At 45.7% G+C, this 18,705-nt stretch overlaps 1 protein-coding gene across 3 annotated transcripts in view; it reads left to right on the plus strand.

Moving 5' to 3' along the window:
• ADD2 (adducin 2) overlaps positions 1-18,010 on the plus strand; it is a 45,826-nt gene extending 27,816 nt beyond the window's left edge. Inside the window, exons 8-14 of one of the 3 annotated variants that reach the window (XM_021699101.1) lie at positions 1,410-1,586; positions 6,073-6,330; positions 7,422-7,541; positions 8,420-8,509; positions 10,450-10,597; positions 11,934-12,059; positions 17,703-18,010. In XM_021699101.1, the coding sequence (XP_021554776.1) occupies positions 1,410-1,586; positions 6,073-6,330; positions 7,422-7,541; positions 8,420-8,509; positions 10,450-10,597; positions 11,934-12,059; positions 17,703-18,010 (1,227 nt within the window). Of the gene's footprint in view, positions 1-1,409; positions 1,587-6,072; positions 6,331-7,421; positions 7,542-8,419; positions 8,597-10,449; positions 10,598-11,933; positions 12,060-17,702 lie in introns of those variants that run through there. The other 2 variants (XM_021699102.1, XM_021699103.1) reach the window with 2 other exon arrangements.
• The last annotated feature ends 695 nt before the right edge of the window (positions 18,011-18,705 follow it).

Here is an 18,705-nt window from a genome sequence, read left to right on the forward strand (position 1 = left end):
GCAATTTAGCTTGCTGGCTAAGTCATTTAATAAACGACTATTAAAGTCTCCATCTTTGCCAGATAAAAATGGAGCCTTCAACTGGACGCATGCCTCGGATGAAGAGGGTATGGAAAATGAGTATTCTTGCTTCCTCCTCTTCACCCTTGCAAAGGTGGCCTGGCTGACCTCCAGGAAGTCCCATAGGAGGCATTTGTTACACTGGTGAATCCAACACACTCCAGGGTGTGTGCCGGATCCTCACAGGTTCACGGACTCATGTTGGCCAGCAAGCTAAATTGCATCCTTTCCTTTTCAATAAAAACTGGAACACTGGAAGTTTATGTAATCGGATCATTCTCCTGTAATAAGTAGGCTTACAGGAGATATCAAATATTAATCAGATTGCAGCACAGAACACCTGGCTTCCCACTGAGACGACTGGGAAACCATCTTCTCTCACTGTTGCTGGTCTCACCCTGGAAGCCAAATCATAACCAATTATATCTGAGTGCTGGATTCAGGGAGTAGACAGAAGGTACCATTATATGGATATGGAATTAGAAAATAAGGAGATTGGTTAGATTAATAAATGTCTTCTAGGATCATTCTAAAATCGCCTGCTGTATACACACACCTCTTGCCCTAATACTCAGAGTCCATTGCCTGTAGCCACTTGTTCTGTCCCCTTGCCATGGAGCCTGGACAGTGGGGCAAATACTCCAAGTGCACTGGGGAAGCTGCATCTCCCTTTACAGGGCCCGGCTGTGTATTACCAGCCCTTCAGGTGTCTCCATCTTCTGTGTTTCCTCGACTGACTAATACCACTGCAGAAGATGAGTTCTTCCTTTAGACCTGTTCATTCAGGCCATCAGGCTACTCTCCTGTTTTATTGGCTGAGGAGCCAGCCTATTTCTTTCAAGTGACTTTTTGCTTAAAAAAAAAAAGGCAGGGAGAGAGATTTCAAACACACAGAAAGATGCAGAAGAATAATATACACCCACTACTCACCACTCAGATTTAAAAAGTAAAACCCTTTTTACTTCAGATCTTTTCCTCTTGAAGAAATAAAATATTATAGACAAGAACTGAAGTCCCCTTTGGAGCCCTTCCTGACCTTAACCCCCACCTTCCCCAGAAATAGTCACAAATTGAGGTTGGTCTGTATCCAGGTAACTTTTCAGTCCTCTGCATTGCTTTATTCTTGAGGTTTAACACTTGCTGCTTCCTCCTCTTCTATAGTCTCTAAGAATTAGCATTAAGAAAGAAACTGCTAAGACCTCTTTCCCTGGAAGTGGGTACGTGCCCAGTAACTTTGGAGCAGCTTTTCCTCTGGGAGGGAAAAAGCCAAATACAGCTCACATTTCTAGACATGTGTACACACACACATACATGCACACACACTGAGGTCTTTCTGCTCTTTGCTGCAGGTCTCTGCCCTGTCCGGCGCCGGGGGAGCGGAGAACCTCATCCTCCTGGAGCAGGAGAAGCACCGACCCCACGAAGTGGGCTCCGTGCAGTGGGCAGGGAGCACCTTCGGGCCTATGCAGAAGAGCCGGCTGGGGGAGCACGAGTTTGAGGCCCTCATGAGGATGCTGGACAACCTAGTGAGTTGGTTGAGGCTCAGCCCCCTGTAACCAGTAAGGGGGGGATGCAGTAGGTGGACATGAGAATCGCAGCATCATGAAGCTGTTAAAGCCTCATTGATTGGCAACTGACTCAGAATTTGTGGTCATTCTAATCGTAGTTGAGTTTTCTTAAATGATGGCCTTTACCACCCCGTTCTAAAGGCTGTCAATGCCATCTTATATTGTGGCTCAGTTCACTCTTTTCTAGTTAGTTCTGCCTTGGTATCTCGTGACTTTAATGTAGAAACCATGTAATACTCTAATTTCCTTATTCTGCTGAGCAACATTCTAACAATATCCTGTCATAATGATTGAATGAATCAATCCTGTAAGGAGTTAACGGGTATGTGTCTAGGGGTGGGCTTTAAAGGATACAAAATCTAACAATCTAGTTGATGATAGGACATATAAATAGGAGACAGTTGGAGAACAAGAGCAAAGTGTGCGCGATGAAGAGCTAGTTGCAGGAAGAGAACATAACTTCTTTGATTGCTCGGAGAAGTGAAAGATGAAACCTATCTTTGGACCGTTTCTATATCTGATTCATGTTCCCCTCCTGACTGCTACTCCCTTGGACCCTCTTTATTGTGTCCAGATCACTGCAATAATTAATCTTTTTCTCCTTGCCTCCAGTCCCTCCAAACCATCCTTATTACCAGGCTGACTGTGAGGGTCACTTTATAATGATGAAAAACACAATCCACCTTGAAAATACAATTCCTGTTAACATTCATGTGCTGAGTAATCCATGCCTAAATAAAGCACCAGAGCCAGACAGTTTCATACAGGAATTCTTTCAAATCTTTAAGAAATACACAATTCTTTTTTTTTTAAGATTTTATTTATTTATTTGAGAGAGACAGAGAGAGGGCACAAGCAGGGTGTGAGGCAAGTAGAGGGAGAGGGAGAAGCAGACTCTCCGCTGAGCAAGGAGCCTGATGTAGGGCTTGATCCTAGGACCCCAATATCCCAGGACCCCGGGATCATGACCTGAAGGCAGATGCTTAACTGACTGAGCCCCAAGTTGCCCCAAGAAACAGACAATTCTTCTGCCATTTAAACTTTCAGAGAGTGAAAGTGGAACATGAAACTGTAACAGTTATAACACATTCAGACCAATCTTGCTTTGAGTTGATGAAAAATGCTACATGAAAACTAGCAGGTAGTATCCAGCATAACATTAGAATAATAATACATAATAACAAGCGAAGGCTCACTCCTAGTATTCAAGGATGGTTTAATATTATAAATCTTTTTTTTTAAGATTTTATTTATTTATTAGAGAGAGAGAGCACAAGCAGGGGGAGTGGCAGGCAGAGGGAGAGGGCGAAGCAGTCTCCCCAATGAACAGGGAACCCGATGTGGGGCTCAATCCCAGAACCCTGGGATCATGACCTGAGCCAAAGGCAGATGCTTAACTGACTGAGCCACTCAGGCACCCCTATTATAAATCTTTTAAATATATTTCATGATATTAGTGAGTCAAAGGATTAAAAACCTTTTGGCCATTTTAATAAATACCAAAGTCATTTGACAAAAATATAGTATCAGTTTATAAAAATAATAGCTGTTAAGATAGGAGGACACTTATTTAACATGATTAAAGTAATTTTTTTCTCAAAACAAGAGCCAATATACTGGTAACACTAGAAGTATTTCCATTAAATTTTGAAACAGAACAATGATTCTTTCTGTCAGCACTTTTAATATTGTTCTGGAATAATACTGGAACTCAATCTAAGGTGGTGAGGCATAAAAATAAATATTGAAAAGGAAACAAAATTACTATTCTATATAAACAGTATGGTTACATGCCTATAAAATCCCAAAGAGCCAACTAAGAAAAAATATTAGAAATAATGAGTGCATTTTAAAGTAGTCAGTTATGAAAATATATTTAAAAATTAGTAGCTTTTTTTGCATCTTAACATATAATAATATATTTGAAAATACAGTAATGGGAGAAAATAGCCCTATTTGCAAATGCAGAAAGAACATAAAACATTAAGCAGAACTGATTTAAAGAAAACCATAATTGTTTATCAATAGACGTCAGAGAAAACCTGAACTTAAGAGCCACAATTTCCTCTTGGTTAGAAAATCCCATAGGGTTAAGAGGTTGCTCTTCCAAATTAATAAACTCAGAGTAATTCCTTCAATAATAGGGGAGCACAGAAGGACTTAGCAAAAATGTTTTTCCAAGTGAAATTCAGAATGGCTAGGAAAATCCTATAAAAAGAAGAGTAATTAGAGATACTTGTCCCATCACATGGTAAAGCATGAAAAATCTTCAGCAACTAAACAGAGGAGCACTAGTGCAGAATGAACAGGTGAATCAGTAGGACAGCTTAGAGAATCCAGAAATAGACCCTAAATGTATGAGAACTTAACACAGGGCAACTAGGCATCTTATAAAGCAGTGGGAGAAAGATTGAGTGCTAGCCCTTTGGGAAATAAATAAGGTGGATCATTCCTTTCAGCAAGATGAATTCCACAGGGCTCCTGGGTGGCTCAGTCAGTTAAGCGTCTGCCTTCAGCTCAGGTCATGATCTCAGAGTCCTGGGATCGAGCCCCGCATCGGGCTCCCTGCTTAGCAGGGAGCCTGGTTCTCCCTCTCCCTCCTCCCTTCCCCCTGCTTGTGTTCTCTCACTCTCTATCTCAAATAAATAAATAAAATCTTAAAAAAAAAACAAGATTAATTCCTGATTTATCAAAAATTTGAACATAAAAAGTAAATTCATATAGATATTAAAAAACAGATTTATATTTTTGATGCTCTTGTGTTGGGAAAGAACTTGTCAAGTATGGTGAGAAAGTCTAACAAATATTGACAGATATGATTATATTAAAATTGAAAATGTATATTTTTATAAACTATCTCTCCCATCATAAACAAAGCTGAAAGACAAACTATGGAGGAAAATATTGCAACATCTGTGACATTCAAAAAATTAATATCCTTAATGTAGAAAGCGGTATTATGAATCAATGTGAAAACAATAAACATCTCAATAGAAAAACAAACCAAGAACACAAGCAGTTTACAAAGAGATTCAAGTGGCCATTAAAAATATCTAGTTTTACTAGTAATAAAAAAAAGAATTTTAAAAGTTGGAGGATTTTACTTTTAACCCTTCTGATTGCCAAAGTTTTTGTTTTTTTTTTTTTAAACCTCAGCAATATTCAGCAGATGGGAGGGATGTGAGAACTGGGAACTCCAGCACAACTGGTAGAAGTATAAATTGGCTCAACATTTTGGGAAGATAATAAATACATGAAAACTTTTAATGTATACCCCTTGACCCAGTAATTTTTATTCTAGGAGAGAATCTTTAATTGCCTAAAGAAAACTGTATAAATATACTTATTTCACAGTTGTTTATAATATTTTAAAAATGACAAAGTGTCAGTGCTATCAATTACTTTTTACTAAATCATAAAAAAATAAAGGTTTCTGTGTGTTTATAGGTTCAATAATGTGAAAAAAAATCTCTAAATCACATCAATAAACTAGAAAAGCAGCTTGTAAAGTTGCTTATGCAGTATGGTCCCATTTATATACTGTTTTATATATATAGTTATGGAACACATATATATAACATATATATTCTATAGTTATATATTATGTATATAGTTACATACATGCACATATATATATGCTTACAGAGATGACCAGAAAGATTTTTAGTGGTTATCTCTGGGGATGAGATTTTTTAATAAAACCCACTTCTTTCTTATGTTTTTCCATATTGCCTGATTTTTCTAGATAGGTCTGTATTTTCTTTATAATCGGAAAAATATTTTAATGCCTCTTTAATTTAAAAAAAATAAGAAGAAGATAGGCAAAGCCAAGAAGGAATCACATGAGGAGCTCTCAAGATGACTGAATGTTCTCACCAAGCAGGAGCCATTTCTACCTCTGTGGGACATGGTCCTGCTTAGGAGACAGGGATGTTCGTGAGTCAGATTTCAGAGTTCCAAGAAAGAAATGGCTTAGAAGCCTTGGAGTCAAGAAAATGAGGGTTGACTGTTAGAATCAGCTGGCAAGCTTTTAAAAATCCTGCAGCCCAGACATTGTCCACTGAAATCAGCAGCTCTGGGGTGGGCACAAGTACCAGCATTTTTAAAGCCCCCAAGGGATCCCAGCATGCAGCCAGGGCTGAGAACCCCTGGCGTAGATGGAAAACTGGAACACTGTTAGGGTAAGGAGACCTGTCTGTCTGGTCCACAATGTTCTAGGGCTTTTCTCAGCTCTGATCAGAGGGCTTGTTGGGGTGAAGGAAAGAGGGCGTTGGGGGACCAGGAGAAGGGAACAATTCTGAAACACATCAAAGGAGCAGCATTGTGTTATGGAGATTTTGGGTTAAACTAAGTCCTTCATAAAGAAGAGGGCAAAGGGTGTGTGAGATATGTGCATGGAGGCCATGTTTCCCACAGTAAGTGGTTCTGTTTCTGTCTTTTTTAGGGTTACAGAACAGGCTACACGTACCGCTACCCCTTTGTTCAAGAGAAAACCAAACACAAAAGTGAGGTGGAGATCCCAGCCACCGTCACAGCCTTCGTGTTTGAGGAGGACGGCGCCCCGGTGCCCGCCCTGCGGCAGCATGCCCAGAAGCAGCAGAAGGAGAAGACCCGTTGGCTCAACACGCCCAACACCTACCTGCGGGTCAATGTGGCTGATGAGGTTCAGAGGAGCATGGGCAGCCCCCGGCCCAAGACCACAGTAAGGAGGAGATTGGGGTAGGGGGAGGGTGCATGGCTGTATCTGTGGGTTAAGCAGCTTAATTTAAAAGGGGAACAGAACAAATATCCCATGGGCTGGGATATTACAGTTTCCCTTTAGACTTCCTATTGGGCATCTAGGAGCAGCTGCTCGTGCCCACAGAACCTCTGATCACCTGTTTCTTGCACCTCTGCACTGAGGTTTGGGGCCCAAAGAGCAGATTTCTCCAGGGGGTGGCTGGACCTCACTCCCAGCAGCACAAAATCTAGGAACAATTGGTTTTTGCTTCTTCTCCCCCATATACAGGGCTGGGAAGTTCATGGGCATCCAACATTTGGATTGTTCATCTGATGCAAACCCAGAAGATGGGTGGGATATGAATTTCGATTAAGTTGTCTTCTCCCTCCCCACACCTCTTCTCGTTTTCTCTCTCTCTCACACACACACACACCAGTGTGCATACACACACAACTCTTAATTGATTTTTCATTAACATTAAAGTAGGTGAAGGCAAGTAGAATAGCTCTTCATTAAAAACAAAAAAACAAAAAACGATGAAGCCCTGCAAATTAAAATCAATAAGTCAGGGCACTTGGGTGGCTCAGTTGGTTAAACATCAGACTCTTGATTTCGGCTCAGGTCATGATCTCAGGGTTGTGAGATTGAGCTCTGTGTTGGGCTATACATGCTCGGTGTGGAGTCGGCTTGAGAGTCTCTCTCTCCCCCTCCCCCGGCTCTCTCTTTCTTTCTCCCTCTAAATAAATAAAATTGAAAATCAGTAAGTCATCTGATGCTAAAGGCCAAGTGGCTGCCTGTTTGTCAAATTGGTTGTCAAGGTTATGAGCCCTACTCTCCAGCGCTCTTTACAGCTGACTGTTGACCTGGGGCCTTCTTTGGCAAGCAGGTCATTTGTTCCCCATCTCTGTTCTGGGAGACAGACCTCAAGGAGGCCCTAGAAGAGAGAACATCTCTCTATAGGCTTGCTGACCTTGCACATGGACCGGTTGGCCCAGATCTCAGGGGTGGACCATAGGGGAGGACATGGTGACTTTATTCCTTTGCCTTACCCACCTGACCTTGTGTGTGTTCAGTGGATGAAGGCTGACGAGGTGGAGAAATCCAGCAGTGGCATGCCGATACGGATTGAAAACCCAAACCAATTTGTGCCTCTCTATACCGACCCCCAAGAAGTGCTGGACATGCGGAACAAGGTAAGGTGGGAGCTGCTTCTCTTGCCATCTCTTCCCACAAATATGAGCTGAGTTCCCAGGATGTACCTGTCTTATCAAAAACCCAGATTCCTCTTAGGGGAAAGAAACTACCATATACGGGCCATTCTCTAGCACTGTGCTAACGCTATACTTACGTGGTCCTAAATAACCCTCGTACATAAAGAAGTGCTTGCTTGTGACGTTAGATATGTCTAAGAAACCTGCCCGTAAATTGAGTTTTTATGAATTTTATGCTATTTTCCTTTCAGCTCATTTTCAAAATTTCAAAATCCTTTATATTTCTCTCTCAACATTTGCTTTATAGTTCACTCACATTTCTCATGTTACTTTAAAAACTTAGGTTGTAGTAGACCACCTCCAAAAGGTCAAGTATACTCACAGAACAGTGATTTAATGTATGGTTCAAGGACCTTCTGCAGTGCTGATTTAAAATGCAGATGCCCAGGTCAAATCCCTTGTTCCTCCCCAAGGAGAGACTCAGATTCAATGGCTGTGGGGTGGCCCCAAAAATCTGATAGTCAAGAAATTTCTCAGGGGCTTCAGTAAAATGTGAGGCCCTCCCTCAAGGATCTACTGTGCCTCGTTTCACTCTTCACCTCTTAGTTACCTCCTCAGAGTTAATGAGAATCCAGTATTTTACATAAACTAATTCACCCTGAAGCACACATGGAGACTGTCTCTTAGAGGACACACTGTGTTAGAAATAGGGGAGGCAGGCCCCCGCCCCACTGGAGGACCTTTGTAGACCCTAGTCACAGGGCACACGAGACATCAGGATGCCCTCCAAGTGCCCCCTCCCAAACTCCATACCCTGATGCTCAACAGCTAGCTCACTCTCCCCTTCCCTTGCCACACAGATTCGAGAACAAAACCGACAAGACGTGAAGTCGGCAGGGCCTCAGTCCCAGCTCCTGGCGAGTGTCATCGCTGAGAAGAGTCGAAGCCCGGTACAGCAGAAGCTGCCCCTGTCTGGAGGGGAAACGTGTTTGCCTTCTGGGTCTTCAGTGCCTGGGGCTAGGCAGCAGGACCCCTGAGTCCTCGTGCCCACCGTCCCCTGTGATCTTGGGCACTGGTGCTCTTGCTGCAGGACGGATGCTGTGAGGACCAGGGACAGTGTGCAATTGCCCCCTGTGGGTACCGGGCGGGGGTGCAGCAGCCCAGCCTGCCCCAGGAGTGATGCTGACTTCCATGCTTCACCCATGGAACTCCACTCTGCCCTCTATTGCTATCCTGAAAAGTGGGCATCACAGGAGTGCGGCAGGCAGCTCCCAGCTGCTCCAGGCCTGCCTGCTCTGAGCACTTCTGGCCTCTGTGTGTGGATATGGCATCACCAGGCCGTAGCTCTGGGAAGATGCTCATGGGCTCGCAGAGGGGAGGCATGTATATAAGGACTGGTGCTCCATTCGGGCCATTAGTTGCCCACACAAACCCACATAGAGTTACAAAGTATAAAGTTGTTTCCATGCTTGAGATAGGACAGTGTTTGTCTAGTGCTTAGCAAAAGGGGTAAAAATCAGAATTCTGGCTTGTGTTGAAAATCACTGCTACTTATGGCAAGTAGCAACGGGCATGGCATATTCCTTAGCGGTAAGAAGGGGCGAGATACAGGAACTGTTCCTCTCTGCAGAGTGAACTAAGATCATTTAGATCAGGCTGCAGCCCACAAGGTGGGTGCCCATGCAGGGAAGTATGAAGGTTATGTCACTGTACCACATTGTCACCCACCGCCAATAGCCAGGATGAGGAACACCGAAAGTGCCACAGGGCCAAGAACAGAAATACCCCATGATCCTGGGGTGGGGGTGGCAGAAGTTCAGTACAGTGAGCAAAACTGTTAAAAACTCTGCCATTTATACCAAGTGTTCTCCTTGGAGTCCCTCTTCTTGGGATCCTGGTCTTGGATTCTCTTTTGAACACTGATTCCTTAAGATAGGCCAATGCTGCTTCTCTTTCAGAAGATGCCCATGGGCCCATCATCAGAGGATCTGGGGGGCCAGGAAAGGCGGCCTAGAGTGCGTGGTGTGGGCCAACTGCTCTGGGCTCACCTCCCCTGAGTTTCATGCTCTTTGTCTCCTCCTCAGCTTCAGAGCAGTGCATTCTCAAAGGTCAAGATGAGGATGCCAAATTAGGAAAAAGGGCTATGGGGTCTGAATTTTAGACTCTGTCATGGGCTAGAGGGGTCAAAGGATTTCTGAAGCTCACACAAGGTCCAGGTGGTGAGCTCCCCAGAGCCAGGGGCTCCACAAATTCTCCCAGGGATTTTTGCCAATGTCCCCCAGGAACCTGCAGTACAGGCAGGTTGAAGAGCCGAGATTCAGGACCTTGGCCCCTTGTAATTTATGACTATGTGCAAAACAGGACTAACAGTTTGGACTGAGAACACTGAAGCCATTGTGTGTTTTGCATTTGACTTCCTGCTGTGTGCTGTGGCTTGTGCAACTGTTGGGGGTGGGAGGAGGGCATGGTGGGGAATGGCTGGCATAAAGCGGGCTTGAGCCAATGCTTTGCTTGCTGGCTTTTGGCTAACTGACTTTGGGCTGTTGACTGTATTTACGTAGTGATGGCTTGCAAGCATCCACAGGAGGGGTTGCAATAAACGTGTGTCTTCCTTCTGCTTGGGAGCATCCTTCGATTTTATTTCTGGGGCAGAGGGTGGACTCCCTGCATTTATCCAGGCAGTTGCAAAGAACCCAGGTCTGGGGGTGAGGTAGCCATGGGAAGGAATGAACAACCCCTACCCCAAGGCCCTGAGCTGTTTCCAAGGAGCTGCATGCCATGCTGTCCCTAGCAAGACCACTGGCAGCCACATGAGTCTGAAAGGAAGCTCGGGCCTGGGCCCCAGCTGCGGCATTCAGAGAGCAACACACACTCTGTGGTTAACTTTCAGTCTACAGAGAGCCAGCTGATGTCCAAGGGCGATGCAGATACCAAAGACGACTCAGAGGAGACCGTGCCCAACCCCTTCAGCCAACTCACTGACCAGGAGCTGGAGGAATACAAGAAGGAGGTGGAGAGGAAGAAACTAGAACTTGACGGTAAATAACCCCGGGTCGCCCAGGGTGAAGGGAGAGCTGGGGGCACCCAGAGGGGCAGCAGAGCAACCAGCAAGACTCACTCCCGCCAGTGGCCCTGGGACCCACGCCCCCCCCCACCTGGCAGGGCCCTCAGGGCTCTGTCTAGCCTTGCCTCACCTTCATGTTCAGCCTTCACTTCTCTCTCTCCTCTGTCATATTCTCAGTTTGCCCTTCCTGCCCCATCAACCAAGTCACATTCTTACCAGCATAATGCTATTACTTACGTAATGGTCCTCATGGCTCAGTGCCTAATGGTGATGCCGTGCTGCCATGACCTTGTCTGAGCCTCTCACCTGGGTTTAAAAGAGTTAATCTGTATAGAGTGCTTAGAATAGGGCCTGTAAGTATGGCTTAGGTCAGATGAACATTAGCTGTGACAAGAGAATTATAATAGTGATAATTACTATTAATCTATCAGATCCAGTATAAACCTTTTAGCCTGGCAACGAAAACTCCCACCAGCTACCTCTGGTCTTTTCCTTATTCCTTTTTTATTTCAAAATCTTCAGTCAAGCCCATCTCTCCATGTTGACTCCCAGATATGCATATTCATGATAGCTTGTATGCTCTCATTCATGCCTTTGTCCCTTCCTGGCACGGTTTCCCTTCTAGGCTAGCCTGATCCGAGAACTTCCATCTCAAGCCCCCCTTCCAGCTAAAAAAGCCCTCTCTGTCCCTCTCCACCCCCCCTCCCCACTTTGAGCTGGCCCTTCTCTTTGTTTCAAGAGCACTTGGGGTCTGAGACACTGAAGAATTCAGCTCCTGGTTTTGTCCACTGGGCTAGGCTTTCATTCCCTCAGGGCAGAGTCGATATCGTCCATGACACCCCTCCCCCCCACCCAGAGTCAGCCATCTTCCTGGGCACAAGCAGGCCCTAGAAGAACCCTTGCTAGCTTGCTTGCAGTTCTAATGGGACAGTTGAAAAAGTAGATAGAGAATGTGGTGCTTTATATCCCTAGAGATATTTGGGCTGAACATGAAAATTAGATAAACAATAAATTAGCTACATGCAAACAAATCATGGGTGGGATGCCTGCAGTCTTGGGCTCCACATCAGGGCTAACATTCCACTGGCAGATGTGCCTGGATGTAGGAAACAGAATATGACTCTGACTCCTCCCATTTGCCTCCCCCCGGATGTAGCAGAAATTTAAAAAAGTTTCAGGGGAGCAGCTAACTTCAGCTAGGAGAAACGAGGACCAGCTGGAAGAAAGCATTTTTTTTTTTTTAATGTTCTCTCTCTGCCCACCTTTCCTCTGTTTGACCCCTATCCTGAGGTGGTTTTCTGTATTTTCAGGAGAGAAAGAAACCACTGCAGAGGAGCCTGGCTCACCTGTAAGGTCTGCACCAGCTTCTCCAGCACAGAGTCCAGCGAAGTCAGAGACAAAGAGCCCCGCGGTCTCTCCCTCCAAGTCTTTAGACGGTGAGTGGAACTGAGCAGCTGGAAGGGAGGAGGTCCTCCACAGCTTAGAAAGGGGTCTGCATGGAAGGCAGGGCACATGTGCAAACTCCAGGGACCCTGCCTTTCAGCAGATCTTGCCTGCTACCCAAAAAGCTTTCTGTTCTGCCATTTCTAGGGAATCTGAAATAGGGGTTTGCAAATTTAAGCTTATTTCATCCACAAGCTGTGACAACACATCTTACAATTTAAGTCCCTGTCTAAGCAATAATGAATAAGTTAATGATTGACGCACAGCCTTCTCACCTCTCATTCAGACTAGGTTGGCTGATGGGTCTTTCTAGATGCACCAGCCCAGTGCTCAGACTTTAATATGTGTAGAGATCGCTGGGATCTTGTTAAAATGAAGATTCTGATGCAGTAGGTCTGGGGCGGGACCTGAGACTGTATATTTCCAACAAGCTCTCAGGTAAGGCTGATGACGTTATTCTCAACCTTTGGAATCTCAATACATTGGAATTACCTGGGGAGCTTTAAAAATCCTAACACTGGCCTGGGTCCCACCACAGCATCCCCAGTGGTTCTCAGTTAAATGCTCTGGGATCGGGTAGAGAAGAGTACAGTGGAGTTTTAAGATCTCTCCAGGTAAATCTAATGTGTAGCCCAGGCTGAGAACCACTTCATTAGATACTAGTTTAGAGAACTAAGGTCTAGGCCCAATTCAACTGCTAACTAATAATAACTCAACTGCTAATTTTAGAAAATCAGATCATCTTTGTGCCTCAGTTTCCTTGTCTGTCAAATGGGACTACCAATATTTTCCCCTTTTAAGGTTCTTACACATAGAAGGGAAGCTGTAGATGAGAACATAAAGAATGAAATACAAAACATGAAAGAAATAAAAGAAAGAATAAAAACATTTAAATGTAAGATCTGGGGCACCTGGGTGGCTCAGATGGTTAAGCGTCTGCCTTCAGCTCAGGTCATGATCCCTGATTCTGGGATCGAGTCCCGCATCAGGCTCCCTACTCCTTGGGAGCCTGCTTCTCCCTCTGCCTCTCTCTCTCTCTCTCTCTGTCTGTCATGAATAAATAAATAACATCTTTTAAAAAAAAATAAATGTAAGATCTGTTTGTGATTATAATTAATAATATACATATGGTGGATAATACTGCTATTATGGTCTATACCACCTACATCATAAAAGTGTCTTTATTGAGCTCCTGGAATCACCCTAGGGCATGAACACTCCTCCCCTGGGGCCCTGAGATTTTCCCTGTTCTGGAAAGAATGACCACATGTGTGGATGCTGCTAGAATCCTCCATCCTCTGAGCTCCCTCCGTAGGCAAATTGCTGCCTTGTGTGCAGTCCCAGTGTTGCCAGAGGAAACCCATCTGCTTGTGGCCAGAGCTCCAAGTGGATGTCCCCTAACTGTTTGTGTTCATTGTGTCTCATCCTGGTGTTATCAACCTGTCTCCACAATGTCTTCCTTTCTCTTCCCATTTGTGCCTTCATCAAAGGAGTTTCCTCCGATTCTGAATACTTGTCTCTGTAGTAAGTATAGAGAGGCTGTTTACTAACTCCCTCCAACACTTGCAATGGGGGAGGGAGGACTTCTTCAAAAAGAAATGTGTTTCTCCCCAGCTTTTTCTTTGGCAACCCTGACTTGGGGAGGATTCCTGGCTATAAAGTTCATGACCAACTCCACATGTGCTATGCATGGGCTAGGCTTCCCTCTAGGATATACACACATAGGATGGACTCATGCACACACACACACACACACTCATCCTCACATGGGGCATACCACCCAGAAGCAGCAAGTCCGCACAGTGAAAGGACAGTGGGGCCAGCTCCTGGGCACTCCCTGTGGGGGAATGCTTATGGCCCTCACTAGCACATCTGCACCTCTATTCCTAATGGCCCCTTCAAGGAGCCCATGACCTCTTCTAGGGCTGGGGCCCAGAGCTTGAATGGCCCTAGGATCAACTGCCTTATAGAGATGCCTAGAGCACCTGACCTGACCATGTCTTCAGCATCCCTCAGGGCATGCACACCAGCCACAGGAGAGAAATCCAAGCTGGAGAGGCAGCTTATGGCAGCAGTGGGACAAGGGGTAGTAATTGCATTTCAGCTCCTGGGAGCCCTTGGAGCAACCTCTGCTGTTCAGAGGGACAGAGAGTGGAAGGAGGGGTGTATGACAGGTAGGATAACTGCTTACCCACCCCTGACATCATTGCCACTGGTAGCATGATTTCTGCCCAATCTGGTCCAAATCTGTGCCCTCATGGAGGAGCACACCTGGTTGAATTATTAGAAAAATCAAGATCCTCCCTGAAGACTCTTCTTGTAGTTTAGACAGAGCTGAGCCTGCATGATGAGGCCAGAGTTGTAGCTGCCTTGGGTGACCAGTGTGGAGCAGGGCAGGGTGGCCATGGCCATGCTACCTGATGGCTTTCCCAGCTCCTCAGGGCAGACAGAGCTGACCCTCCCACGCCCATCAACGTGTGCATTTTCACATGTAGCTCACCCGCTGAATCAGGGCTGGCTTTTCACTGTGTGTCACCATGCTCTCAAATGCTCTGGTGTGGGCGCCTGGGTGGCTCAGTTGGTTAAGCGACTGCCTTCGGCTCAGGTCATGATCCTGGAGTCCCGGGATCGAGTCCCGCATCGGGCTCCCTGCTCGGCGGGGAGTCTGCTTCTCCCTCTGACCCTCCCCCCTCTCATGCTCTCTCTCTCATTCTCTCTCTCAAATAAATAAATAAAAAATCTTTAAAAAAAAAAAAGTTCAAATGCTCTGGTGTGGGGTCACCTCCATGTCCCTCCTCATCTGTCTCCTACCCCATCAGCCTCCCTGAAGGAGACACTTTCAAACCCTCTTCCTCCACATCTGGTCATCTCTGTCATCGCCTTCTCTTTGACAAGCTCCTGATCCCTGCCCCTGCTGACTCCATCCGCCAGTAACCTCTCAGGAGCACTGGCCGTGCCTGCCAAGAAATAGCCCTGCATTCAGCATCAGAAGATCATCGCTGTCACTTACTGATTTCGCCATCTCAAATAAGTCACTTAAAAACCCTGCAGAATGGGGGGCTGCCTAACATGAATCCTTGCCCTATCCTAAGTCATAGCATTGTTATTGGGATAAAATGAGCAAATGAATACAAAAGGGCCTTGTGCTTCCATCTATTAGTTCTCGTTATGTACTATGTTCTTGGGATTGTGAGAGAGAATACAGGCTTGCTGTTTTAAGCCACTAAACTTGGGGGTGGAGGTTGTTATGCAGCAGTAGATAATTATTAAATCATGGTGTATAATAAGAGCTGGTTTTATGGAAATTAGTTTTTCTGTGGGTTGACTAGCCTCAGCTGGATGGTTCTGTTCCATTCAAGTCAGCTGCAGCTGCAGTCATCTGGGAGCTTGACTAAACTGGAACTTCCAAGATGGCGCTCTTATGTCAGGTGCCTTGGCAGGGACAGCTGGAAGGCTGGGGTCAGCTGGGACACTGGGATGGCTGGGTCTCTGTCTCTCTGTCTCTGTCTATGTGGTTGTAGGGCCTCTCCATGTATGTTTCCATCAAGGTAGTCAGACTTCATTACATAGTGGCTCAGGGCTCCCCAAACTTTGAAAGCAGGAACTTCTAGGCCTTCTTAAGTCTTCAGCCTAAGGCTGGCTCGGTGGCAGTTTCTCATCATTCTGTTGGTTACTATGAACCACGGAGCCAGACCAGATTCATTGTGGGAGGGGACCACACCCAACTATGTCCTCTTAAAAAAAAGGTAAATGACACATGAAAGTGTAAAATGGATATATTGGCAATAGATTTAGAGAAGGGCAAGATCATTGTCAAATGTCAGGAGAGGCTTGAGCCATACCAGAGTGTTGATGAGGCCAACTAGCAGGTGATGTGAGGAGAGGAGAATGGACAGAAAGAAGGTTGTGTTTAGACGAGTGTATTGATTTCAAGACTATTGCCAGGTGATGACCATGGGGACACATGGTGGGAGGGGAGGGGAGTGTGGGCCATTGGAGTAAAGGGCATTAGAGAACTTAGTAGCTGGATGATGATAGGACATGGGCCAAGCAGTAGAAGGATGGGAGCTGGGGTCAAGGTGTTGGGTACTAAAAGAGAGACAGTCCTCAAGAGTCGTCTGGAAGAGGACATTGACTTGCCCAGAGAATTTCAGAAGTTAGGAAAGACCAGAGTTTGCCCATAGTCAAACTAGCCCATTCTAACTCTCCCCAAATTTACACCCCTCTGTCCCATGTTCCATGTAACCATACATTTCTCCAGTCTTTACCCCTGTCAAGAACCCTAGTTTTTTCCTAAAACTTCTTTCCCTGCCCATTCCATCTGTAAGTCAGACCAGTCATACTTCACCCATTACTCACATTCCTATAGAGGGGAGCATGCCCAGTGCCTTCTTGTGGTGTGAGATCTCACACAACTCACACAACTCACTCACACACACCAACACTCACATACCACACCCACACACTAATTCACAAACTCATATGGCCACACACAAACTCAACACAACTCATACACTCCACCCACACACTCATACACCACACTCCCATGCTTATTCACACAGCTCACTCCACATTCACACACTTACAAATTCACACATACAAACATGTTCTCATACATTCACACACTCCTCTCTGTTTCACATAGTGAAAAGAACAAAAAACTGGATGTCAGGAGATTGAGATCTGCTCACTTTCACTACTTAGTTTTCATTTCTGTAAAATGGGGAGGAGCTGAGCTAGATGATCTGTAAATTCCTTTCTACTTTTCAGAGTCTGTGGTTTTATAATTTCCCCTCCTCCCTCCCCATCCAGGCATTTCAAAGCTTGAGTGGAAGCGAGGTGGGGAGAGAGTGGGAAGGAGGAAAAAGGGCAGTAGGGGAGCTTAGTTTCTGGTCTGAGCAGCTGTGGCTTTGAATATGGCAGCAGTCCAAACACGTTCCCTTCAGGTGACCACTAGAACGGGCCAACCAGCCATCTTCCCCTTTGGTTAATCCTTTTATCTTGGAAACATGGGGTCCATATCACTCAAGGAATTCCATTCTCCCTCTGTCTTCCCCTCTCTGCCTACTGGGGAGATATTCCCCATTTTTCCAAAAGTTCCTCTCTGGTATAGGAAATGAAATGGGTATAAAAACATGTAATTTCCATGTTAACTAACTGGAGTTTAAATAAAAGCTTTAAAAAACTTTAATTTCCATATTTTTACTGGTGAAACTGAACTGGTTACAACAGTTCTTAGATTCTTCCACTGAGTTGTATGTGTTACTGGTCTCCTCCTTCCTATAGCCTCTCTCCTCACCTGGGTCTGTCCCCTCATTTAGTCCTACAAAAGCTCTCAACTGGGCCCTAGCTGGGCCCCCTGCCACGTTTGGACATCATTACCTGTTTACATTTGTAGACAAGACCCCAGAGTAACAGACTTGCCAAGGGCCTGTTCCCAAAGCAGGCTGTGTGGAAGGGGGTACAGGGTTTGGGTGAGAACCCTGCCTAACCCTTTCCCCCTACGATGTCAGTCTGTCCCTCCTGTTGCTCTAGGTTTCTTTTATAGAATTGCCTAGAAATGGTTCTGTTAACCCCATATGGAAACTTTCACCTGATGGAAATCTTAAGGGTCATATCTCTTGATCTTTTTCTAGAAGGTGCTAAGAAGACAGAAACAAGCAAAGCCACCACAGAGCCTGAAACAACACAGCCAGAAGGAGTGGTGGTCAACGGGAGGGAGGACGAGCAGACCACAGAGGAAATTCTCAGCAAAGGCTTAAGCCAGATGACCACCAATGCCGACACGGATGTTGATACCTCTAAGGACAAAACCGAGTCGGTCACCAGCGGCCCCATGTCCCCAGAGGGCTCACCTTCCAAGTCTCCCTCCAAAAAGAAGAAGAAATTCCGAACCCCATCCTTCCTGAAAAAGAGCAAAAAGAAGGAGAAAGTGGAGTCCTGATTGGTAGCACCCTTGGGCTCCCATCTGCACCCTCTCCCTCCACCCCTTCCCTTCTCCCATCTCTGTCCCTGGAAGCACAGGGCCAAAGAGGGATAGAATAGGACCCTGGATCACACTCTGAGGGGGAACTTAGAGATTACCCAACCAACCCCTCATTTTACAATTGCCCCAGAGAAATCAGGTGACTTTCCCAAGGTCACACAGCTAGTTAGTGGCAGAGCCTGCACTAGAATTGGGGTCTCCTGGCCCCCAGTCCAGTGCTCTTTCCACTACATAACACTGCCTAGTTGTGGGCCACCTTTGTGAGGATGCTGTCCACCGATCTGAGCCCAGGGCAGAAGGCCTGAGTGGGCTGCAAGCCCTCACAATCTCAGATCAAATCAGACAGGTTCAGACTTCCCCTGAGCAAGGTCCTTTTCCTTGCAGGAATCCAATCTCCTGCTAATGGAGCTGTCACAGTTTAGAAATCTCTCTTTTCCATAGGGTCCCCGCCCTGCTGCTCTCAGTAACCAGATAAATTGCCCTGTCCCCTACACCAGAAGTTTATCTTTGTTCCCAAGGTCTGATGGCTTAGCTTGTGCTTCCCCAACCACTAACCCTGAGCTTTCTTCATGGAACCTCCTGAATGACGGATGGATGAAGAATTGTAAGAGCGGGCAGACATAAGGGCAAGCCCAGTCAGCCACAGGATTGGG

The sequence above is a fragment of the Neomonachus schauinslandi genome, chromosome 10 (assembly GCF_002201575.2).
Source record: "Neomonachus schauinslandi chromosome 10, ASM220157v2, whole genome shotgun sequence".
Taxonomy (NCBI): Eukaryota; Metazoa; Chordata; class Mammalia; order Carnivora; family Phocidae; genus Neomonachus; species Neomonachus schauinslandi.